At 51.0% G+C, this 25,402-nt stretch overlaps 1 protein-coding gene across 1 annotated transcript in view; it reads right to left on the bottom strand.

Annotated features, from left to right (window-relative positions):
* The window catches only part of ARHGAP32 (Rho GTPase activating protein 32), a 233,726-nt gene that overhangs the window by 68,598 nt on the left and 139,726 nt on the right, over positions 1-25,402 (bottom strand). The window contains exons 6-10 of the mRNA XM_056509588.1: positions 19,451-19,537; positions 7,015-7,152; positions 4,695-4,787; positions 2,582-2,704; positions 1,089-1,166 (exon numbers count right to left, since the gene is read on the bottom strand). Coding sequence (XP_056365563.1) covers positions 1,089-1,166; positions 2,582-2,704; positions 4,695-4,787; positions 7,015-7,152; positions 19,451-19,537 — 519 coding nt within the window. The remainder of the gene's footprint in view (positions 1-1,088; positions 1,167-2,581; positions 2,705-4,694; positions 4,788-7,014; positions 7,153-19,450; positions 19,538-25,402) is intronic.

Here is a 25,402-nt window from a genome sequence, read left to right as displayed (position 1 = left end):
GGACAGCAAACTCAGCTTTAAGACTGCTAAGGTCAGAACACAAACCCAGCAAAGCCAAAACACACTCAGAAGCAGAAGTTTGTTGAAGTGGTACCAGTGTGTGGAGTCTAGAAACAAATGGAATTTCAGAGCAGGTATTCTCTGCCCATGCTGCTCTGATTCTGCAAATGAGATTCACCTGAACTCCCACCCTAACACAAAACAAAGCTGTGTCAGTGCCCTGGCTGAGCAGACAGCACGGGGATGCTGTAACTACAGAGCTGGGATCCAGCTGGGACTGGGAGATCCAACCACTGGCACTGACAACCACAGCCACAGGCTGGCTCTGGCACAGAAAGGGAAAACCTGAGGAGCCTTGAGAAGACTTTCCATGCCAAATTACACAAGTGTCTGCTCAGTCCTGAGCCTCTGCAAACTCCTCATGCCACCCACTCACAGACAGCAGCTGCAGATGAAATCCCTGAAATGTGAGATGGCACAAGGCAGTCCCCTCAGCCCCCAGTGGCTCTGGGGCTTGCTTGGTTAAAAGAGACTTTTGAAGCTTCTGCATTTCCTAACAGCAAACTCCAAAGGATTAAACACTCATTGGAAGGACAGTGCCATTTCAGCTCACAAGGTTTGGTACCTAACCCCCAGGTATGCTCAGGACCTTTTGAAAATTCATCTCCATCTCTGTGCTGTGACATTTGCAGGGAGCAGAAACACTGACACCACACAATAAACACAGACATGGATGGGTGGCTTGTCCAAGTCAGCAGCACTGTTTCATCAGCTGGAATTCTCCAAATCCTCTCTGTTCTGCCTGATCTGCTTTCAGCTACTGAAGGAAGGGGATGATGTGAGTAACAGTGTCAGCTGCCCTGAGAGGGTGCAGCACAGCCTTCCAGTGCCATCAGGCCAGCTCTCCATCACAGGCACAGCCAGCCCTCCTCCCCAGGGAGGGAGGGAGGAAACTTCCAGTGGGGAGCCTGTGTCTGCTCCAGCCCCAGCCCAGGGAGGAGAATGCCCTGACACCAGGCAGGGACACCCTGTGACCCCCTGAGCCCAGGGCAGCTGCAGGAACTCAGCCCCAGCCTGGCTGTGCCCACCTGGAACCCGTGCTTCCCTCTCCACCACGAGGTCAGCTCCTTTGGTGGCATGTCGATGACAGACACGATGTCCCCCACCTGCAAAAGGGGCACAGCATTAGTCACAGCCAGGAGGAGAGCACAGGACCCAAAACCACAGTCTTAGGACTGCAAAAAGCTGCAGAACTCTGGGGCAGCTGCACATCTGCTTTGCAGAGCCCAGCTGGGAGTGAGGAGCTCCCAGATTATCCAGCACACAGGGTCCAGCTGCTCCTGAGGGAAAGGACCTGAGCAGCAGCAGCTCCTGGCAAGGGCTACAGGGCTCTGCTAAAACTGCAGAGATGGTCAAACACTGGGAGAACCTGCTCAAGCAGCTGAACTGATTTTTGCTCCCTGCCCTATCCAGGTGTCTGTGGGCACTGAGCTGTCTCCTTGTCCCTCTCAGCAAAGAGTGAAGAGCTGAATCTGCAGCTGCAAACTGCCCCAGATGAGCTGCCCAGGGTGAGGAAGTGAACAGAGGAGAGCTGCTGCTGCAGCAGCAGGATGGAAAATGGCCAAGGACAGCAGACAGGTTTTCTGAAGCTTTGCTCATTCCCATAAAAATGTAATACTGCAATAGTTTAAAAGGAAATCAGTATAATCAATACTAAATTTGGCTTGGTTTGACTCTGTGTGGCCTCTATTACAGAAAATGAGACAGGACAGAACCTAAATAAATACTGCAGGTAGTTAGGGCAAAAACTCATGCCAGTAATGCCCAACTTTCAACAGATATTTTACACTGATTGATCTCAAAGTGTTTTCTGTAAAACACAAACATCCCCTGTTTGCAGACAGAGATGACTGAGACCTGGGGAAATTATTTCCTCCAGGGAATAGTGAACCAAAAGCAAAGCAAATGTCCATGAAGGAACTGCTGCCACCACAGGAGCAGAGGCACTGAGGAGGTTCCTCAGAACTGGGAGCAAACCCCAGACAGCTGCTTGTGCAAGTGCCCATCAGACACTGAGAACAGCAAACACAGAGCTGATTTGGGGCAGGAGTCAGCTCTGTAAAACACCTGGTCCTGCTCTGTGCCAGTCCTGCTGAGGTGTCTCACTGCACACCCTTGAGCAGGATGTACAAGCAGAATTGTCATTTCAGGGCTCTCAGAACTGGCAGGCAGCCTGGATCCTGTGTGCTTGGATTCCACAAGTCCCTCTGATCACACACTTCTCTGAATGCCAGTACTGCCTGGACTCCATCACCCACAAACCCCTGGCAGCACCAGACTGTCACTGGTATTCTTCCTTCCTGTGCTGCACACCAAGGATGTGACTGCACAGCTCCTCAGGGCTCCTGTGTAGAAACAGCACCAGAGCATAATTATTGCTTTTTGGGTAAAACAGACAAGTGCCAGGCAACCAAAAGGTTGCAGAGTCTGATCTGGAGATCTCAGATGGGCTCACAGGCCCAGACAAACAGATTGCTCTCATCTGTAGCTGGCCACAAGGAATGCAAGTGCTTTTACTTACCTCAAAGGAGAGTTCATCTGCAGCTTGAGCAATGTATCTCTTGATGACATGGGCAGCAGCAATAGCAGGGACGTTAATGGATGATTCCTCATGGACCAGCAGGTGATTCCCCTTGTTATCAATCTGAAACAAAGAGCACAGGGCACTGTGAGGCAGCTGAGGACAAGGAGGGAGGCATTTCAGTGGTGCAGAGGCTTCAGGCTGATTGAGAGAGACAGCCCAGCCCTGGCCCCAGGAGAGGGCACAGCACAGACAGAGCAGCTCAGGGGGCTCCAGGAGGTCAGGAGAGAAATGCTGGGCTGCTGCAGCTTGGTGTGCAACACACAGGGAGGGGCTGCACCTCCCTTCAACACCAAATCACAGTGGTTTGCCATGGCACTACAAAAATCCTCTGAAAGGATTCCCTCAAGGGAAGGAGAAAATGCTGCCAAACCAAAAACTAGTGTGGCTTTCCATTTTCTCTCATCCTTTAATTTATTATTTTTTTAGGAAAACATGCACCCCTGCTTGCAATCATCAGCCTGCTTCCAAAACTCCCAGATTTCTGTGTAAAATTCTGTAGGATTCTCAGTGAGTCACAAAGGTTATTCTGCATGTGCACTGGGTTTGCTGTGATCTCCAAGCTACTCTGTTGCTGTGAATCCTACATCTTATTTCTCTCCACAATTTCCTCCCTCCTTTTGCCACTTTCCAAGATTTTTCTCATCCCAAGGGGTTTCAGGGTGAGGAGGATATCAGTGGGGAAAACTGCAGGAAAAGACACTGATAAATCCTTATCAGAACTTGAAAGGAGCTGCCACAGGCTATTAATAGCTGCTTCTATTGCTGGTTGCAGCCTGGAAAGCCACACGTCTGCAGCAGGGACAGCTGGACACCCAGCCAGCCTCCCCTGCCCTCCTGCCACTAAGGGCCTTTGTTTACAGAGCATTCAGCCTGAAAGCAGAGCTGCAGCTGCAGCTCTAACACACACACTGTGACACTGAGGCACAGGGCTGCCAGCAGAGCACGGGCTATTCACTGGGCCTGGAGCTGCCACAGGGAAAAATGGTTAAAATAACCCAGAGAGCAGGGGAACACCATAACAAAGCTGAGTTTTGGAAAAGTGCCACGCTTGCAGCATGGCCTTGGCAAAATGGAGAGCAGGAATAAGTGAGCTTTGATATAAGTGAGAGTTCTGCAACCCATCACTGGGAGGCTCAGCCCTGAGCCCAGTCCCACTGGGACTGCCACCTCCTCCATTTGTGAATATCAGCAGGAACAATATGTTTGTGAGGGACAAAATCCAGAAAAACCTCGATATTCTTAATACTGCTTGTGATCCTGTGTGTTCTGCACCTTCTGCACATAAAGCTTTCAGGAGAGAATTTCAGTGACATCAGCAGGCCTGGAAAGAGCAGGTGAGTGCTGCTGCATTTCCCAGTGAGGCAGGAGCAGCCAGGTGAGTGCTGCTGCATTTCCCAGTGAGGCAGGAGCAGCCAGGTGAGTGCTGCTGCATTTCCCAGTGAGGAGGAGCAGCCCAGGTGAGTGCTGCTGCATTTCCCAGTGAGGAGGAGCAGCCAGGTGAGTGCTGCTGCATTTCCCAGTGAGGCAGGAGCAGAGCAGGTGAGTGCTGCTGCATTTCCCAGTGAGGCAGGAGCAGCCAGGTGAGTGCTGCTGCATTTCCCAGTGAGGCAGGAGCAGCCAGGTGAGTGCTGCTGCATTTCCCAGTGAGGCAGGGAGCAGCCAGGTGAGTGCTGCTGCATTTCCCAGTGAGGAGGAGCAGCCAGGTGAGTGCTGCTGCATTTCCCAGTGAGGCAGGGAGCAGCCAGGTGAGTGCTGCTGCATTTCCCAGTGAGGAGGAGCAGCCAGGTGAGTGCTGCTGCATTTCCCAGTGAGGCAGGGAGCAGAGCAGGTGAGTACTGCTGCATTGCCCAGTGAGGAGGAGCAGAGCAGGTGAGTGCTGCTGCATTTCCCAGTGAGGCAGGGAGCAGCCAGGTGAGTGCTGCTGCATTTCCCAGTGAGGCAGGGAGCAGCCCAGGTGAGTGCTGCTGCATTTCCCAGTGAGGCAGGAGCAGCCCAGGTGAGTGCTGCTGCATTTCCCAGTGAGGAGGAGCAGCCCAGGTGAGTGCTGTACCTCCATCCAGGTGAGGGCAGGGCCACAGTTGATCTTGTTGCCGGCGATGTTGGAGAGCCGAGCCAGGTAAGCCATCAGCATCTGGGTCACCAGCTGGGAACAAACACACACACACACATTCTGTTAATGCAGCTCCTCTGCAGAGCCTTCTGCAGGCTGGGGGAGGACCAGGAATCACCCACTGCCACAGCCAGACTTACAGACACATTCCCTTCTGCAAATAGATGTATTTCTGTCATTCCAAGGACTGCAAGCTACACAGGGTTATAATGATTCCACCAACAGAAAGGGTGAAGAAGCATTATCATTCTGTAAGGTTCATGCAGATTTTCATCACTTCCCTTGTCAAGATACCTCAAATCTACTTAATTAATGTGTCTTAGGGCCACCAAACACTCCTGAGAACCACCCAGTGAACAAACTCCTGGCTGCCCTTCCACATGCCTGCAGAGCCTTGAGAATGTGGCAGCTCAAACTGAGCCCCTGGCCAAAGAGCAGCATTTCAAACAGTAAAGAGGAGTTTAAAAATACACTTTGCCATGTCCCTTCTGTAACAGTAAACTGGTTTTTATTTCAGAGAAGCCACTGAGGTCTTTCCAAAGTCTCACAGTGGCAGTGGAATAAAGCAGCATTGTAGCCCAGAATCTGCAGGACTGTTTCAAACATTGTTTTCCTCAAACATCTGTTCCAATGTGGCCAATTCAAAATAAAAAATGTATGATGAGACACCCCACAGCTGCAGAGTTACATTTCACAGAGCAGCAGAGCTGGTCAGCATCTTCACATCCTCTGTGCTTGTAGACAGAATGCAGATTTTCAGGCTCTAAAGTCCAATCAAATCAGTGGCACAAGTAAGGATGCATTTTAGGAATGCCTAAAATATAATTAAAAATAAACCAGAATTTCATTGTCCTGAGTATTGCTGCTTCTGCTGAATTTAAACTTTAAATCCTCCTCAGAAATACCCTGTGTGAAGCCAAGGCAAGAGATAAATCAATTCTCTCTGCTGAGTGATGGGGCTGCATGATCAGCTCCTAAAATTCCATGGCAAACACCCTGAAAAATTCCAGGGGTACTAATTTCAGTGTCCATGTCCTCCAAAACAATGCAGCCAAGATTCACCTGCTGCTTTCCAGGAGATTTTTCTGGCCATGGATAAATCTTTCAATTATCAGCAGCAAGAAGCTGAGGTAATTTCAGCTCATCATACTCTGGGTGAAGACAGTAAATCAAGAAATGAAAAGTATCTCTTGAGGGGAAGAAAACAAACCCTCATTGAGGAAAAAGAGCTTTTTAAAGACCATTTAAATAACACACTCATGCAAATGCTCTTAAAAACAGTTTAGGAATAGGCAGTTTAAAATGGAAGCCTAGCTCTCCAAATGGGACTGCCCTTGCAGCTGCAGCCTTAGGCAGCAGGATTTCCTGGCAATGTTGAGCTGGTAACACTTAGCCATGAAATACCCACATCATTAGCAAAGTTTCCAAATGAATAACCAAATTCACATCTAAGGACAGCTGCTTTTTGGCACTCAATTACCATTCCAGATTCAGGAGCTTAATTAATTTGTCACTGAAGATCACTGAAATTAGGGGTGGACAAGACTGACTTTATTTGTGGTAGCCAATTTTCAGATGTGGCCCAGGCTGCATTAAAACCACTCTGTACTAGAAATACCTGGAATTGCTGAGGCTGGAAAAGACCTCTGAGTGCTGCACTAAGCCACGTCCCCCAGTGCCACATCCACACACTGCTGAGCACTGCCAGGGATGTGACTCCAGCAATGCCCTGGGCAGCCCCTTGTAAGGTTTGAGATGCAGAACTTGTCTGTGACACCCAGCAGAGCTTCCCAGAGTGATTCCCTGGGCTCAGCAGGTGTGTGGCTGTCCCTGCACCCAGCACAGCTCCCCAGAATGACTCCCTGAGCACAGCAGGGTGTGTGTGTGCCTCTCCTCACCTCGGGGCTGTCCCTGCACCCAGCACAGCTCCCCAGGGTGATCCCTGGCTCAGGGTGTGTGTGTCTCTCACCTCGGGGCTGTCCCTGACACCCAGCACAGCTCCCCAGGTGATCCCTGGCTCAGCAGGGTGTGTGTGTGTGTGTGTGTGTGTATCTCTCACCTCGGGGCTGTCCCTGCCCCCAGCACAGCTCCCCAGGTGATCCCTGTGTGTGTCTCACCTCGGGGCTGTCCCTGCACCCAGCACAGCTCCCCAGGATGACTCCCTGGTTCAGGATGTGTGTATCTCTCACCTCAGGGCTGTCCCTGACACCCAGCACAGCTCCCCAGAATGACTCCCTGGCTCAGGATGTGTGTCTCTCACCTCGGGGCTGTCCCGCAGCCCGTCCGAGCGCGGCAGCTCCGCCAGCTGCGAGAAGCGCCGGTCGTAGATGCAGAGGTGCAGGTGCTTGTCCAGCACCCGGAAATCCTCATAGCTCCTCTTCACCATCCAGCTCCTGCCCTGCACACAAACACAGCACACTGTCAGCACAGGGACAGCTGGGCAGCAGCAGCGCTTTCCCCTGAAAACACCTGCAGGAGATCCAAGTGACATTTCCACCTTCTCACTTGCAGCACCGCTCGTGCTCAAACCAGCTGTGAATTTTGTGAATTATTTGTGAGTTATTTAACCGTGGCTTTGGATGTGGCCCAGCAGCATGAGATCCATCCACAGCACAGCTTCCACCTGTCTCACAAGGATTTTGTAGGGTTTGTCTGCACAAGGTGGCCTTGCACAAATGTAAATCACCACATGTTGTATAAACAGCATGAAGTTAGATTCCAAACAGACAGAAGCACATAAACCAGAGATCTGAAGGCAGGATTGAAGCTTGCAAAATTTCTGCCAGGTGCCCCAGGCAAACCTTCAGCTGAATTAAGAAAACAATCCATGATGAAGAGCTCTAGCTGCAGATTCATTCCTGACTGCATAGCATCTCCCCAGTTAAAATATAGACAAGATACAGACTGCTCCAGGGACAAGGAAGGCACTGTGGCAGCAGTGTGAAGTTTTAATATCTAATGATGACTTTTAAATGCTCCATGGCCTATTATGATCAATAAAAAATGCTGTAATAATGAGCAGTTTACAGGTCAAAGCACTTTATGAAGAGCCATTAATCGGAGAATTCTGGAATGGTTTGAGCTAGAAGGGAACTTAAAACCATCCAGTGCCAGCCCTGCCATGGGCAGGGACACCTTCCCCTGTCCCAGTTTGCTCCAAGCCATTGGACACTGCCAGGGATGTGGAAAGAATGGAGGAATTGGATGGCTCTGGGTTAGAGGGGCACTCAGAGGCAGTGCTGGGGACTGGGAGGGATGCTGATGGGATGTGTGCAGCCAGGGGGACACACCAAGGACAGGAAATGCTGACTGCTGTGCATGGCTGGGAGGGGCCCTCTCCCCTGGGATACAACAGGCATGGCCTATTCTGAATTCCCAATAGAATTCCTCTAGGCTGATTTCTTTGGCAGCAAAGTTTAAGCATCAGTTTTGTGTTAATATCCAAACCCTCTAACCCAGCCACATTCCCAATGATTTAAGACAACTCCACACTGTCACTGTGTCCATAAACTCTCCTTTCAGTTCATGAGAAATCACCATATTTCACAATCCTACACAGGAAAAATTATTGGGGATTTCCACATTATATCATTTCACTTTTTGTCTAAAGAAGAGAAATAAAACCAGGAGTGCAAGGCTAATTCTGTTCAGGGAGCTGTCAGCCTTCCCCATCTCTCCATCTTGTGCAATTAAGGGATTCTCTGTCTCACTGAGCTGCCCCTGTGACCTTCAGTGTTCATCCCCAGTGAAATCCCTGTGATCCTGGACCTGCCTCTGCCACCACATTGGCATTTCATTCCTCCCTGAGCACCCCACAACAAAATGATCTGCCACACGACCCTGAACCTGTCACTAGTTCCCTGCTAGTTCATTTTCAGGGCTGGCCTGCAGCCTGGCTGCCAGGCAGGAGGCAGTGAGAGTGAATCAGGAGGCAGAGCTGGCTCAGCCCTGCTGTGCCAGGGGTGCAGATCAGCCTGTTCAGCCCAGCCCAGAGCCAGGGCAGGCAGCAGGAGGGGATGGGTGAGCAGGGACAGCTTACCAGGGGCTCCTGGAGCAGGGCAGGCAGCAGAGCTGGAGCAGGGAAGGGAACAGGGATCCTCAGCTGCTGCCCCTCCAAACTGCAGCTCACAGCTGCTAAGCAACCAGCAGAGCTCTCCTCAGCTCTGCCATCCCTGAGCCATCCCTGAGCCATCCCTGAGCCATCCCTGAGCCATCCCTGATCCATCCCTGATCTATCCCTGATCCATCCCTGAGCCATCCCTGATCTATCCCTGATCTATCCCTGATCCATCTCTGATCTATCCCTGATCCATCCCTGATCTATCCCTGATCTATCCCTGATCCAAACCTGATCCATCCCTGATCTATCCCTGATCCATCCCTGATCTATCCCTGATCCATTCCTGATCTATCCCTGATCTATCCCTGATCCAAACCTGATCCATCCCTGAGCCATCCCTGATCCATCCCTGATCTATCCCTGATCCATCCCTGATCTATCCCTGATCCATCCCTGATCTATCCCTGATCTATCCCTGATCCATCCCTGAGCCATCCCATAAATTTTTGATCAGCCTCTAGTTTTCTAATTCAATAATTACTTTTCATTTCCTTAATTATTGATGGTCCTGATTTACAGAACCACAAGCTAAAACCCCATTCACTTCAGTGGGACACAAGAGGTGAAATTAAGACAAAGTGATTTCCCAGATTGAGACCTTCCACTACAAACCTGGCTGTGACAAAGTTCAAAATAAAAAATCAAGTATTAAGTGAAGATTTTAATAATGCCATTAAATAGTTTCCGTATTTTTAAAAGGAAAAATTAACCATTGACTTAAAAACATGTTCCTCCTGAAAAAAAAAAAAATCAAGGTGCTCACTTCTAAGCAGGGCTCCCCTAAGTCCAGACCAGTTCCATACTGGAATATTTATAACTGTGCTCATTTCTGAGCAGGGCTCCCCTAACTCCAGACCAGTTCTATACTGGAATATTTATAACTGTGCTCATTTCTGAGCAGGGCTCCCCTAACTCCAGGCCAGTTCATACTGGAATATTTGTAACTGGGTGTAACTGGTTCCTCTCAGCATCTAGCAGCAGTAACTCTTCCTGCTGTGCCCTGAGCAAACCCAGAGGCACCCAGCTGCTGCCAGGGTTTGTGGTACCAGCCATCCACAAAACTTACACGCTAGAATTTTGTATTAAAGATTTCTAGATCTTCCTGCTGTGTAAGGAGAACTCTTGTTTCCAGCTGGATCAGCCTCCATGTCACAGACAGGACCACGTCCTGCCCATCAATCCCTCTCTAAGCACACACAACCTTCCTGCCCCACAGCCTGACTGCAGCACTTGGGATTTATTTATCTAAAGACAGGGACAGACCTGGTTCAAATGCTTATTTCCTCAGAGAGAACACATGGAGCTCTCCTGAACCCACACAGAGCAAGAGCAGAAAATGAGATGGAAGTATGAGGCAAAAGTCACTTGGAGTGACCCCTCAGTAAGAAAACCCCACAGATTAAATGCTGGGAAGGCAGCAGCACCCACAGGAGAGGTAACTCTGCCATGGGGACCCTCCAGCTGCCTGGGCTCAGGCTCTGCATGTCATTCCAACCTGACCCTTCAGCCCTTCCGTGGGAAATGGTTCAGAGATTTAGTCAAAACAAAAAGCAAGATGGATAAAATCCATGCCAGGGAGTTCACCCAGGAAGTGTTTTTAGCTGCTGCCTTAGGTCACTTTATCTATGCTTACATTTATTTACCAAAGTGATTCCATGACTTCTGGTGTGTTATTCTAACTTGAAGGAAATTCTAAATCTTTTAAACTTAAAAGGAGTTTGTACTAAGGCAACATAAAAGTATTTTATTTCTGAATGAAGCACTAAAACTTCAGCACGTGGACACAAGGGAGGAACAAGATGGAGGGAATGTACAAATGGACAGAGAACCAGGCAGAGAAGAAAATTAGTATATTTATGTGGTGAACCCTTATTAGCCTTATTCCACAGCATAAATTAATCTCTCAGCATTAATTATCAGTTCATTATCAATTAATTACAGTCACTAGTAAAAAAGGGGGATTTTAATGGAAACCACTGCAGCTTTTCTCCCCTAAATTTAGACTTTGTTGTGCTGCTGGATTCCAATTACAGCTAGGAGCCCCCAGAGCAGATGAGGGGACACAGGGCTGGGCTGGGTGACAGCAGTGCCATCCTGCTGTCCTCACTGTGTGGGACATCACCCCCAGGTGTGGCTCCCCAGGGGACAAGGGGACAGGCCATGAGCTCCTGTGTCCCCCAGAGGAACAGCTGTGCCAGGAGTAAATAAACACTGGCTCAGGCTTGGGTGAGTGGTTTTGTACAGGTACAGAGGATGGGAGCCCAGCACAGAGTGCCTCAATCCCTAAGAGTCATTTTTCCTCCCAGGACCAGCCCATTCCTGAATGGCAGCCTGGCAGACCCTGACCTCAACCAGGATTTACATGGGAGTGAAACCCCTGCTCTCCTGACACCCTGTAATTTAAACAGCTCCACATCCATCATCTCTTTAAAAGGTTTTGTGGATTTACAAAATACCAGAGAAGCTGTGGCTGGCTCATCCCAGGATGGGGCTTGGAACAACCTGGTCTGGGGAAGGTGTCCCTGCCCATGGAACTGGATGGGCCCCAAGTTCTCCTCCACCTCCAACACTTCATGATTCCATTTCCAAACACATGAGGACTGAACTCATGGACAACCTGTCAGTGCAAATTTCATTTTCCCAGTCATCTTCAGGCAAGTGGTACCAAGAGGCAGAAAAGAAGGATGGAAAACAAGGCAGGGGAAAGGCCATGAAAGGTCACCTGGTGCCCAGAATGTTAATGGTCTGAAAGCAGAGCAGCTTTTGGGAGCCCTGAGCAAGGAGTGAGGACACACAGGCAGGGACAGGAGGCTGCATCCTGGGAAAATTTACTGTTTAACACAAGCACCCACTAACTGCTTTTATTTTGTTCCAGAAAATCCTAAATCAAGGCAGAAAATGCTATACAGACATGGAGGAGGTTAACTCACATTCTGAAAACAGAATGCACTGGGCAGGATCCCCCTGGGTGCCCCACAGATACATCCCTTCAACAAAGACCTGAAAGCTTTCCCCTCTCTGTATTTCTATATGAATATAAAGCACACAGAAGAGTATCAGTGAGTTAGAATCTGTCCTTCAGTCATCTGTTTAAAGAGTTTTCACAGGAGTAAACAGCACTTACTCAGCTCCCATTCTCCAGGTGTTTGAGATTCAATCAGAAACTATCAATAAAGACAAAGAGCCCAACCATACTTTGAATGTTTGACTCAAAAATCCTCCTGCAAGCAGTCTGTGGTTCCAGCCTGGGCTATCCCAGCAGCCAGAACCAGCAAACCACACTTGAGGTGCTGCTCCTCTAGCAAGACATCACCCCTGTGGAAGCATCTTCCACTCTCTCCTGCCCACAAATCCCCCAGCATGGGCTCTCCTGCCTGCTCTCCCTCCTTGGAGCCTGGTTTTTTCCTGGCCTTCCCTCCTGAGTCCTTGAACATGCATTACAGCACAGGAAATGTGGGATGGGATCTTCAGAGCTTGGCAAATCCTGCTCAAATCCCCTGCAGGGCAGAGCTGAGGTTTGGGCAATGCCTCCTCTGCTGCACCAGGGACCTGATTCCATCCCCCACAGCAAACCCAGCCCCTGCTGGAACAGGAATCAGGAACAGGGCACAGCACTGGGCATCCTGTGCCACAGGAATGGCTCAGCCCCTGCCAGCCTGGAAATGGGAGCAGGAAAATGGATAAAACCCTGCTTGGAGCACGAGAATTCCTGCTCCGAAATGCAGAAAGGCTCCTTTGCTGGGTTATCCCCTGGAAAGGGCAGGAAAGGTGCTGTGGCTGGGCTGGCACCACAGCCTGTGCCAACCCCTCAGTGCCAGCCTGGCATCCCTGCTGGGCACAGCCTGTCCCTCCTGTCCCAGCACCCACCTGAGAGCATGGCAGAGCCTCCCCAGAACAGGAACAGCCCCACAGCCAGTCCTTCTTCTCTCCCTGACACTCAGAATGGCACCAAAACTGAGCCTTGGGGTGTTCAAACAGCACCAATTCACACTGCAAACAGCACTGACAGCTCTCCTTCATTTTTCAGAACAGAAGCTCAGACTGGGAATTCCTCTGCTGGAATATTTAAATAAGTGCACAGGGAGTTGCTTTAACATCCCAGGAAAACCCCCAAACATCCAAAAGCACATTTCCAGCCTTCCTCATAAACTGTCTGCATTATCCCTCTCCAGCCTTTTTGCAGGCTCTGCCTTGTGCTGATTTCTTCTGCACAAACACAGTAACCCCTTCCAAACCTGGCTCAGACTCTGAAAATCCTTTTCTTGTCCCTGGGGAAGCTCCCAAGGATTGCAAACACCACCCCAGGACTTCCAGAGCAGCAGGTACAGCAGGAATTCCTCAGGGGTCTCAGCCTCCCCTGGGCTCCCCCAGCAACCACAGGGATTGCAATTACTGTCTCCAGTTCAGAGGGTTCACAGGTACAGCCCTCACACCCCTGCAGGACTCCACCCTTTCATTTTAATAACATCACTCTTTTCACAGCAGTCCTGAAATCCATCTTCTAGAAACACAAGTTCAGTGCAATCTTACTTGGGAAAAAAAAAAAAAAAAAAAAAAAGAAAAATCCACCTGCATTGCTGAAAAAGACCCAAACCAAACCAAACCAAACCAAACCCTCCCATCATTGGCTCTTTCCAATAGGATTTACTTCCCTCCCTTTGTCATTTCCTAGTTTTCATGCTTAAATTTGTTGACAGGAATCAAAAGAAGAATCCTATCTCTCCTCTTCTCTGAAACAGCTCTCTATGTATTCCCACTTCTTCTTAAGAGCTAATAAACTGGATTAATTCTTTCAGGTTTTTAAGCAGAAGAAAAGCTGAGCAGAGACCTCACCCACCCCCCAGGAGCCTTGCACAAAGCCTGGATTTCACAAGCTGCCTTGCAGCACAAATATCTCCCAAATAATGCTTTCTCAGACCTTATCTGGGAGGGTTCTGCAAAGCAGGCATCAAGCCCTAATTCTCTTTATAGCACTGAAGTGATACTTACAGCTGGCAGGGAGTGGGATAGAATTCCCTCAGTGTAAGAGGCTGTGTCCTGCCAGACCCAGCAGGGCTGAGCTGGATGTTTGAAATATCTGCTGCTCAGAGCTCTGCTCTGCTCCTGCCCCACAGGCAGGGCACAGAAAATGCATTTGATGGTCCCAGCACACAGGGTGGGTCCAGCACTGAGCCCCAAACCCAGGCTGGACTCAGCTCTGCCCAGCTGCAGCCCAGGATGGCAACACCCTCATCTGCCTCTGCAGAAAACCACAGCTGTTCCAGCTCCTCCATTTCTGTGGCTCCAGCCTCCCTAACAGGATTCCCTGTGTCCATCTGAGCACTCCAGGATACAGCCCAGGCTGCTGAGCACCAGCACTGGAGGCAAATCCAAAGGGTGAGGAAAGCCAGGTTTGGGTTTCAGCCTTTTTTCCTCCCTCCTGCAATATTTTTGGCCAGACCCAGATGAGATGCACCCTGCCAAAATCTGTCCCCACTGCACCATCATTCCATGAGCTATTTGACACTCCCATTCTGCTGTGGAGCAGACACTGCTGGTGTCCAGTGTGTGATGGGATGGAATCTTTCCCTGGCCATGGGATGGCAGGGGGAAAGAATCTCCATAGCAGAAATGAGGCTCAGCTGGGCAGTTCCTCCCATACCTTCCTGGTCATTGGATCCAAATGTCACAAACTCTCAGCTGCCTATGGATGTGAGAGACAGGGACATGCAGTAATATGGGAGAGGTGATACAGGCTTGGGAAAGGGAGAAGCCTGAGCTAGCCAGGGGGAGTGCTTTAAAACAGAAGAAAAATAGGGAAAAAGAAGGAAAAAAATACAGGAAAAGTAAGAAGAATGCAGGGAAAGAAAAAAAGGGGCAAGAGGAAAAGGGGAAAAAAGGGGAAAGAGGAAAAGGAGAAAGAGGAAAAGGGAATGAGGAAAAAGGGAAAGGGGGAATGAGGCTCTCTGCTGCTCCTGAGCCTCCCTCCAGCACAGGGATACTCCAGCAGGGTTTGGGACACAATTACACCTGAGGCCACCTCAGGTGACTCTCTGGGAGTGTCAGTCAGGTGAGGGAAGGATCAGAAGTGATGTGCTCTGGACTAGAGAGAAACTGCCATGTTCCCCAGGCTCACCTGCAATAGCCAGGAACAATCCAGAGCTCATCCCTCCACTAAGCACTGGGAATGTACCCAAACACTCTGCAATTCCCATTTCCTACAGTCCCCTGACACTCCCTTTCCCAGGCACTGCCCACCCTCAGGGGCTGGTGTGCCTCAGCCTGGGCAGCTTGGCTGGCAAGTGCTGCTTTTGTGCCAGGCTGCTCCAGGAGGTTACAACAGTGCTGAAAAATGCCAAACACTGGCAAATCTGAGAGATGCCCACTTGGAGCCTCTTTCCCCTCTCCTGAGAGTACGTTCATGAGCATGTACACAACATGTGAAAGCTGCCCACTGAGAGGAATTCCCTGCTGGAATTAACACTGCTGGAGCTCAGCCAGCCAGGCTTCATCTCCAGAGCAGGGCAAGAGGCTCTGTCCTTGGGATGCAGGATGCTGTGCCCTTGGGATGCAGGATGCTCTGCCCTTGGGATGCAGGATGCTCTGCCCTTGGGATGCAGGATGCTCTGTCCTTGGGATGCAGGATGCTCTGCCCTTGGGATGCAGGATGCTCTGTTCTTTGGGATGCAGGATGCTCTGTTCTTTGGGATGCAGGATGCTCTGCCCCTGGGATGCAGGATGCTCTGTCCTTGGGATGCAGGATGCTCTGTTCTTTGGGATGCAGGATGCTCTGTTCTTTGGGATGCAGGATGCTCTGCCCTTGGGATGCAGGATGCTCTGCCCCTCAGGATGCAGGATGCTCTGTTCTTTGGGATGCAGGATGCTCTGCCCTTGGGATGCAGGATGCTCTGTTCTTTGGGATGCAGGATGCTCTGCCCTTGGGATGCAGGATGCTCTGCCCCTTGGGATGCAGGATGCTCTGTTCTTTGGGATGCAGGATGCTCTGCCCTTGGGATGCAGGATGCTCTGTCCTTGGGATGCAGGATGCTCTGCCCTTGGGATGCAGGATGCTCTGTCCTTGGGATGCAGGATGCTCTGCCCCTGGGATGCAGGATGCTCTGTCCTTGGGATGCAGGATGCTCTGTTCTTGGGATGCAGGATGCTCTGCCCTTGGGATGCAGGATGCTCTGCCCCTGGGATGCAGGATGCTCTGTCCTTGGGATGCAGGATGCTCTGTTCTTTGGGATGCAGGATGCTCTGTTCTTGGGATGCAGGATGCTCTGTCCTTGGGATGCAGGATGCTCTGTTCTTTGGGATGCAGGATGCTCTGTCCTTAGGATGCAGGATGCTCTGTTCTTTGGGATGCAGGATGCTCTGTTCTTTGGGATGCAGGATGCTCTGTTCTTTGGGATGCAGGATGCTCTGCCCCTGGGATGCAGGATGCTCTGTTCTTTGGGATGCAGGATGCTCTGCCCCTGGGATGCAGGATGCTCTGTTATTTGGGATGCAGGAGGCTCTGCCCTTGGGATGCAGGATGCTCTGTCCTTGGGATGCAGGATGCTCTGTTCTTTGGGATGCAGGATGCTCTGTCCTTGGGATGCAGGATGCTCTGTTCTTTGGGATGCAGGATGCTCTGTTCTTTGGGATGCAGGATGCTCTGTTCTTTGGGATGCAGGATGCTCTGCCCCTGGGATGCAGGATGCTCTGTTCTTTGGGATGCAGGATGCTCTGCCCCTGGGATGCAGGATGCTCTGTTATTTGGGATGCAGGAGGCTCTGCCCTTGGGATGCAGGATGCTCTGCCCTTGGGATGCAGGATGCTCTGCCCTTGGGATGCAGGATGCTCTGCCCTTGGGATGCAGGATGCTCTGTTCTTTGGGATGCAGGATGCTCTGCCCTTGGGATGCAGGATGCTCTGCCCTTGGGATGCAGGATGCTCTGTCCTTGGGATGCAGGATGCTCTGCCCCTCAGGATGCAGGATGCTCTGCCCTTGGGATGCAGGATGCTCTGCCCCTTGGGATGCAGGATGCTCTGTTCTTTGGGATGCAGGATGCTCTGCCCTTGGGATGCAGGATGCTCTGTCCTTGGGATGCAGGATGCTCTGCCCTTGGGATGCAGGATGCTCTGTCCTTGGGATGCAGGATGCTCTGCCCCTGGGATGCAGGATGCTCTGTCCTTGGGATGCAGGATGCTCTGTTCTTGGGATGCAGGATGCTCTGCCCTTGGGATGCAGGATGCTCTGCCCCTGGGATGCAGGATGCTCTGTCCTTGGGATGCAGGATGCTCTGTTCTTTGGGATGCAGGATGCTCTGTTCTTTGGGATGCAGGATGCTCTGTTCTTGGGATGCAGGATGCTCTGTCCTTGGGATGCAGGATGCTCTGTTCTTTGGGATGCAGGATGCTCTGTCCTTAGGATGCAGGATGCTCTGTTATTTGGGATGCAGGATGCTCTGTTCTTTGGGATGCAGGATGCTCTGTTCTTTGGGATGCAGGATGCTCTGCCCCTGGGATGCAGGATGCTCTGTTCTTTGGGATGCAGGATGCTCTGCCCCTGGGATGCAGGATGCTCTGTTATTTGGGATGCAGGAGGCTCTGCCCTTGGGATGCAGGATGCTCTGTCCTTGGGATGCAGGATGCTCTGTTCTTTGGGATGCAGGATGCTCTGTCCTTGGGATGCAGGATGCTCTGTTCTTTGGGATGCAGGATGCTCTGTTCTTTGGGATGCAGGATGCTCTGTTCTTTGGGATGCAGGATGCTCTGCCCCTGGGATGCAGGATGCTCTGTTCTTTGGGATGCAGGATGCTCTGTCCCTCAGGATGCTCTGTCCCTCAGGATGCAGGATGCTCTGCCCTTGGGATGCAGGATGCTCTGTTATTTGGGATGCAGGATGCTCTGCCCCTGGGATGCAGGATGCTCTGTCCTTGGGATGCAGGATGCTCTGTTCTTTGGGATGCAGGATGCTCTGTCCTTGGGATGCAGGATGCTCTGTTCTTTGGGATGCAGGATGCTCTGTCCTTGGGATGCAGGATGCTCTGTTCTTTGGGATGCAGGATGCTCTGTTCTTTGGGATGCAGGATGCTCTGCCCCTTGGGATGCAGGATGCTCTGTCCTTGGGATGCAGGATGCTCTGCCCTTGGGATGCAGGATGCTCTGTCCTTGGGATGCAGGATGCTCTGCCCTTGGGATGCAGGATGCTCTGCCCTTGGGATGCAGGATGCTCTGTCCTTGGGATGCAGGATGCCCTGCCCTTGGGATGCAGGATGCTCTGTTCTTTGGGATGCAGGATGCTCTGCCCCTTGGGATGCAGGATGCTCTGTCCTTGGGATGCAGGATGCTCTGCCCTTGGGATGCAGGATGCTCTGTCCTTGGGATGCAGGATGCTCTGTCCCTTGGGATGCAGGATGCTCTGCCCCTTGGGATGCAGGATGCCCTGCCCTTGGGATGCAGGATGCTCTGTCCTTGGGATGCAGGATGCCCTGCCCTTGGGATGCAGGATGCTCTGCCCTTGGGATGCAGGATGCTCTGTTCTTTGGGATGCAGGATGCTCTGTCCTTGGGATGCAGGATGCTCTGTTCTTTGGGATGCAGGATGCTCTGTCCCTCAGGATGCTCTGCCCTTGGGATGCAGGATGCCCTGCCCTTGGGATGCAGGATGCTCTGTTCTTTGGGATGCAGGATGCTCTGTCCCTCAGGATGCTCTGTCCTTGGGATGCAGGATGCTCTGCCCCTCAGGATGCTCTATCCCTTGGGATGCTCTGCCCCTTGGGATGCTCTGTCCCTCAGCATGCAGGATGCCCTGCCCCTCAGGATTCAGGATGCTCTGCCCCTCAGCATGCAGGATGCCCTGCCCCTCAGGATTCAGGATGCTCTGCCCCTCAGCATGCAGGATGCACTGTTCTTAGCTCTCACAACACCCTATTTGAACACAGAGCTGAGGCAGCAGAGCAGGGACCCTCCAAATTCACCTGCTGCCTGTGTGCACTCACTGATGAGATGGATGCTCAGGGGGTGCTGAGGCAAATCATGGAAAGAGCTCTCCTAAAGCCATGAAAAGAACCCAAGACAGGCAGTAACCTGCACTGAACCTGTCAGTGCCCTGCATCTCCCACAAAGGGTGACTCACTGAGCATATTAAAACACACCATAATGTAGCATTTTACAAAGTCACATAGCTGAGCAGATGAATAACTCATGGGACAGAGCAGCAGATTCCCCTGCCCAAAGCCCCCTGAGCATTCCATGCCAGGTGTCTGGGAGCAGATCCAGACTCTGGTAACCAACCACTGGCTGGGGTTCTCCCTGCTGGGGTCACTGGTGTGTCCAGCTGTCCGTGTTCCCCCAAAGTGACCTCAGCCTGGGCACAGCCACTCCTGCCCCTGGGCCATCCCTGGCCATCAGTGAGGATTACTTGCCTCAAACTCTCCCTTTCCTCCTCTCCTGAAAGGAGCTGGAGGCAGCACCACAGCAGCATCCCTGTGCACTGAGCCAGGAGAGGTGCAGAACCCCAGCCACACCCCAGGTAAGGAAGAGCCACATCCCAGCACTCCAGAGCTGTGCTGGGAAGAGAATGAAAGCCAGAGAGCAAACAGGGCACTCACCTGACAGGAGATCTGCACCAGGTACACCAGCTCCTTGGAGTCACAGCCATTCCTGGTCACCTCGTTCTGCTCCTCCGGGAGTGAGAGCTGCAGGGGGAGAGAGAGAGGAGCAGGTCAGAGAGGGGCAGAGAGCAGCAGCAGCCAGAGCACAGCACCACACCAGGCTGCTCCAGGAACCAGGGAATTCTGCCTGGGGCTGCCAAGGGGAGCAGCAGCAGCCCCAGCACCACACCAGCCTGCTCCAGGAACCAGGGAATTCTGCCTGGGGCTGCCACAGGGGAGCAGCAGCAGCCAGAGCACAGCACCACACCAGCCTGCTCCAGGAACCAGGGAACCAGGGAATTCTGCCTGGGGCTGCCAAGGGGAGCAGCAGCAGCCCCAGCACCACACCAGCCTGCTCCAGGAACCAGGGAATTCTGCCTGGGGCTGCCACAGGGGAGCAGCAGCAGCCCCAGCACCACACCAGGCTGCTCCAGGAACCAGGGAATTCTGCCTGGGGCTGCCAAGGGGAGCAGCAGCAGCCAGAGCACAGCACCACACCAGCCTGCTCCAGGAACCAGGGAATTCTGGCTGGGGCTGCCAAGGGGAGCAGCAGCAGCCCCAGCACCACACCAGCCTGCTCCAGGAACCAGGGAATTCTGCCTGGGGACACACAGACCCTGCAATGCCACTGGATTCTGGAACCTCACCTGACAGGTTAAAAATAAAAATATGGCTCAAAAATAAAACAGTTATGGGGAGGCAAACGGTTCCAGGCAGGAATTAAACCTCCAGCTTAGAAGTCTGCAAAATTAATTAGGCACTGAAAACATCTCTATGAATATTCATGGGTAGGGAATATAGAACAGTGCTTCCCCCTATCCCCTCCCCACATTTTATTTATTTATTTTATACATTCAGGCAGACATTAGATAATAAACATATCTCTTTATTTCAGTGTTGTCAAGCAATTCCCCCCCAGCAGAGAGTTTTCCACACCGTTCATCACACCCAGAGTCATTAACTGCATCCTCAGGATGTATTTGTGTGAGAGCAGTGAGGAGACATTTCTGCACATGGACTGAGCCTGGAGCACCCACTCCTGGCTCTGTTACCCCACTAAAATGGCTTATGTTTAATGATCTGCTCTGAGAACACAAATTACAAATCATTGTGAGCAAGTTAAGACTGTTTGCAAAGCAAATAAATAAAGGAAATGTGAACATAAACGGCTGTAAAAAAATCCTAATTAGCCAAGAGCAAAAAAATCCTGAAACAAATGAATTAGAAATGAAAAAAAGACTGAGGAGAAGAATCCCAAGTTGCTGCATTTAATGAATGTAAGGAAGTGAAAATCAGAAGTGGGTAGTGAGAGACACCTCATGCAAGAGGGACAAAGAGGGCAGAGTTCTCTCCACACAAATGACCACAACACCTGTCATTTATTTAACTTTATTCTGCCAGGATCTCCCTTCTCTCTGCACACAGATTCAACCCTCTCCCAGCACCAACCCAACTCCTGGAATATTCATTACTTTTCTGATGGCTGTAGACAGGTAATACAGGATTCCTGGACCAAAGAAGGTCTTTGGATGAGTACAATTTATTATCACCTAGGCTGCTGCCATTAATGTGATTAAACACAACCATTGCTTCTGGACTGCACCTTCCCTCCACCTTTAGCATTATTCTTTGCTGTCAAAGGCCACCTCCTGCTGATCCAAGCCCCTCCACACTCATTACCAGGCCATTACTCACAGCAGCTTGTCTGGCAATGAGGCATCATCCACACCTGCATTTTGATACATGTGGAGATTTTATTTTATTATATTTGAAATTTTAAGCTGGCAAATCTTCTCAAACAGGGAAACGTTTCCCACCTAATTACTCAGACAGCATAAATGTATTTATCTGGCCTATTTTGCCTCACTCCAGCTTTATCTTGTTAAATGTACTAATTATCCTCCCACACACTTCCCATCTTCTTCTGCTTTCTTGTTTCATCCTCCACTGTGGCTTCAGAGCAGGAAAAGACCATTTTCCATGGAGGGGTTTCTTTACCCAAGCATAAATATCCTGAAGGAATGATCAAAGTAAAGACAAGAAAGCCCTGTTTAAAGAGCATTTCTCTATCTGATTCTCCTTTTATCCCCTGGGCTGGGTTTGGGAAAGGTTCATCCCCCAGAGGGGCTGGCACTGCCCAGGCTCAGGCTGGGCTCAGGGAAAGGTTCTTCCCCCAGAGGGGCTGGCACTGCCCAGGCTCAGGCTGGGTTTAGGGAAAGGTTCATCCCCCAGAGGGGCTGGCACTGCCAGGCTCAGGCTGGGTTTAAGGAAAGGTTCTTCCCCCAGAGGGGCTGGCACTGCCCAGGCTCAGGCTGGGTTTAGGGAAAGGTTCATCCCCCAGAGGGGCTGGCACTGCCCAGGCTCAGGCTGGGCTCAGGGAAAGGTTCATCCCCCAGAGGGGCTGGCACTGCCCAGGCTCAGGCTGGGTTTAGGGAAAGGTTCATCCCCCAGAGGGGCTGGCACTGCCCAGGCTCCCCAGAATGGCACAGCCCCGAGGTGCCAGAGCTGCAGGAGCCTTTGGACAGCTCTCCCAGGGTGGGATTGCTGGGGCTCTGTGCAGAGCTGGGCATGGACTCAGCGATCCCCCTGGGTCCCTGCCAGCTCAGGATAGTTTGTGATCTGGGATACCCTGTTTTGTCCCCATGGTTTGAGCACAGCACAACAGAAAACATCCCTGAATGTGTAAGGATATGAGGGATAGATGTGAAATGGACTCATGGAATCCCAGAATGGTTTGGCTGGGAAGGAATCTTGCAGCCCATCCCATTCTACCCCTTCCCCTGTCCCAGCTGCTCCCAGCCCTGTCCAGGCTGGCCTTGGGCACTGCCAGGGATCCAGGGGCAGCCACAGCTGCTCTGTCACCCTGTGCCAGCCCTGCCCACCCTCACAGGGAACAATTCCTGCCCAATATCCATCCATCCATCCCTCTGGCAGTGGGAGCCATTCCCTGTGTCCTGTCCCTCCATCCCTTGTCTCTCCAGCTCTCCTGGAGCCCCTCCAGTCCCTGGCAGGGGCTCTGAGCTCTCCCTGCAGCTTCTCCTCTCCAGGTGAGCACCCCCAGCTCTCCAGCCTGGCTCAGAGCAGAGGGGCTCCAGCCCGGGAGCAGCTCCCTGTTCTCCCCTGGAGTTGCTCCAGCATTTCCACATTCTCCTTGTGTGGGCAGCCCCAGAGCTGGGCACAGTGAATCTCTGTCCCAGCAGACAGCTCCCATCCCATCTCAGGTGTACTCAGAGACTGGGCTTTATGCAAGAACTCACACTGAGCAGATGTAAGAGGCTGTGGGATGTGTGTTTTGCCTGTAGTTACTTCCAAACCTATTTTAAGCTTGCAAATCACACAAGACAATTTCTTCCCATGGCAGGATGATTATTCAGCAGTCAGCATCCCTCCATCCCAGCTCCACCTTCAAGACTAATAAATCCTTCAAGATAAATAAATCCATGGTTTATAAATATGAGCAGCTAGAGAAAAGGGCAAATCCCAACCCTAGCAGGATCCTCAGGGTGCTTTACTGGTACTGGATGCAGCAGTGGCTCCATATGTGCCCTACAAACACATGAACAGTCTCCTTTGGCTATTTGGTTATTGTGTTTTTAGTATCAGCTTCCAGTGAGCTCATGCACAAGTGCTGCACATCCTGGTGCTCCTGAGAGTGATGGGAACAGCTGGGACACTCCTCGAGGTCCTTCAGAATCAAAACTCCTGCAGAGAGTAACTTGGAAATCCCAGAATGCTGGGGGTTGGAAGGGAACTCAAAGCCCATCTCATTCCACCCCCTCCATGGGTAGGGACACCTTCCACTGCCCCAGGCTGCTCAGGGTTCTATCCTGGACACTCCCAGGAATGTGGCATCCACAGATGGGATGTGTGGACACTGGGAAGAGCCTGCTGGGCTCCTGTGGAAAAACAGAGCTCCTGGTGTGGGACAAACTGCTGCAACTTTTTAAATAACATCCCCTGAGCTCTTCCCAGAGTGAAGGGAAATCACTTTGAGATGGCAGTGAAGTTTCTGAGACCTGACCTGCTGGGTTTTCAGTTTTCCAGGAGCTGGGGCAGGACAGGTCACTCTGGTCCATCAGACACAGAGTAAAAGGTAAGGCAAGTTAAGGGATGTCAATCAGCTAAGAGAGAATTCTAGAATAAATATGAAACCAGGTAAACACTTGCCCAGTGCCACATTTCCCTTGCAGGCAGCAAGAGGAATGGAAAGGCAATTCCTTGTGAGTTTTACCCTTCCCAATCCCACATGCTGCTCTGGACAGGAGGGTCCTCCCCACGCTGCTGCTGCTCTGAGACACAAATCACAGAGGATCCAGCTGGTGCCTCTCTGACACCAGGAGTAACCTGACCAAGTGCAATCAGAAATGCACAGATCCCCTTCCAATCCCCAGTCCCAGGGGGAGCTGCCAGCACAGCCCCTGCTGTGTAACTGCTGGGGTCTGTTTAACTCCTAAGACAGGACTGATTGATGCCCAAGCTTGCTGAGACACAAAATCTCACAGTTCTATCAGAGACACTTCCCTCAGATTTTCCTGTATTAAGCTGCAAATGTTTTCTCAAGTGGTCTCACCCTTTTATCTCCTCTAAATGTGTAAGAAGGTCAATCTTCATAAGCAATGAAATATTTATAAAAACTTCTTAGATGCAGTCACTGGAGACCCTATTAGGCAAAAGCAGCCTCTGAGTATCTGCAAACAGAATGTTTTCATGGAATTAAAATATCTGAGATTATTAAAAACAAAGCAGAACACCCCAGTGTGTGGGGGCTCAGGGTCTGGGCACAGAACATCCTGGATTACTCCACGGGCTCCATGTGCCACCTCTGGGGGCTCTGCTTGCAATTCCTGAGCCTGTCTTTTGTCTCTAAAGCTCTCTATGTTGAGACACTTCCATGCTCCTTCTGTTTCAGGATTTGGAAATTTCAGGATTGCAAGCTACAGAAGTCATGGCCTTCAGACAAAGTGTTGAACTTTACAGACTGAAGCCACTGGGCTGAGAACTGCTTCCACTCCAGCTGGGGGCAGCTTGGATTTTTTATTTTTATTTTTTTAATGACACAGAATCGAGGTCACTTGGAATTATTTGGGAAGACATGGGAGAAACACAGAGGTACTGCCAGATTTGCTTCATGGATTTATTTCCAGCAGGTTCTTTTGCTTCCATGACGACCTCATTTCCTTCTTTGGGGGGACACAATTTTGGGGTTTCAGGAGACAAGCTGGAACACAACACTAGGCAGAGAAAGGCACAGGCACAGGAAGCTGTTCTCTCAGCCCAACCCAGGAACGTGTGTGATGTCCTGCTCTTGTTCCCAGAGCTCCATCCCTGGAGAGCTGCATCCCCTGGGGCTCTGCTTTTCCCAAGGAAAGGAAGTGACTGTGGTGCAGCCACAAGGAAATGAAAACAATCTTGGGGTGCATAACTTATCCCTTTTAAATTCAATTTCCATTAAAAAATACAGTATAAATGAAATATTTCCTTAACAAAAGAAATTGCAAGGCTGGGTTAAATGACTGTGGGCACTGCTGCCAAAATCTAATTTCAAACAACAAAATTCCTGGCACAGACACCTCCAGGTACCATCAGCAGGCCCCAAGCAAAGAGGTTTGATGTAAGAAGAGTTTGAAAAAATATTTGAGTGACTTTACAAAAAAGTAACTTTTGGAGCATTTTGGGACCAGCAGAGGATCTTGAACTTCTTGTTTTGTTTCAAACTTCTGAGACTTGGCTCTCATTGAGCTGCACAGTGGTTGGAGGGATGTACCTGGAAGTACCTCCAGAGCAAGTGAATTGTTCCCCATGAAATCCTGATGGGATGGGATGGGATGGGATGGGATGGGATGGGATGGGATGGGATGGGATGGGATGGGATGGGATAATGGGATGGGATGGGATGGGATAATGGGATGG

The sequence above is a fragment of the Oenanthe melanoleuca genome, chromosome 24, assembly GCF_029582105.1.
Source record: "Oenanthe melanoleuca isolate GR-GAL-2019-014 chromosome 24, OMel1.0, whole genome shotgun sequence".
Lineage (NCBI taxonomy): Eukaryota > Metazoa > Chordata > Aves > Passeriformes > Muscicapidae > Oenanthe > Oenanthe melanoleuca.
This window is presented reverse-complemented; position numbering and strand designations above follow the sequence as displayed.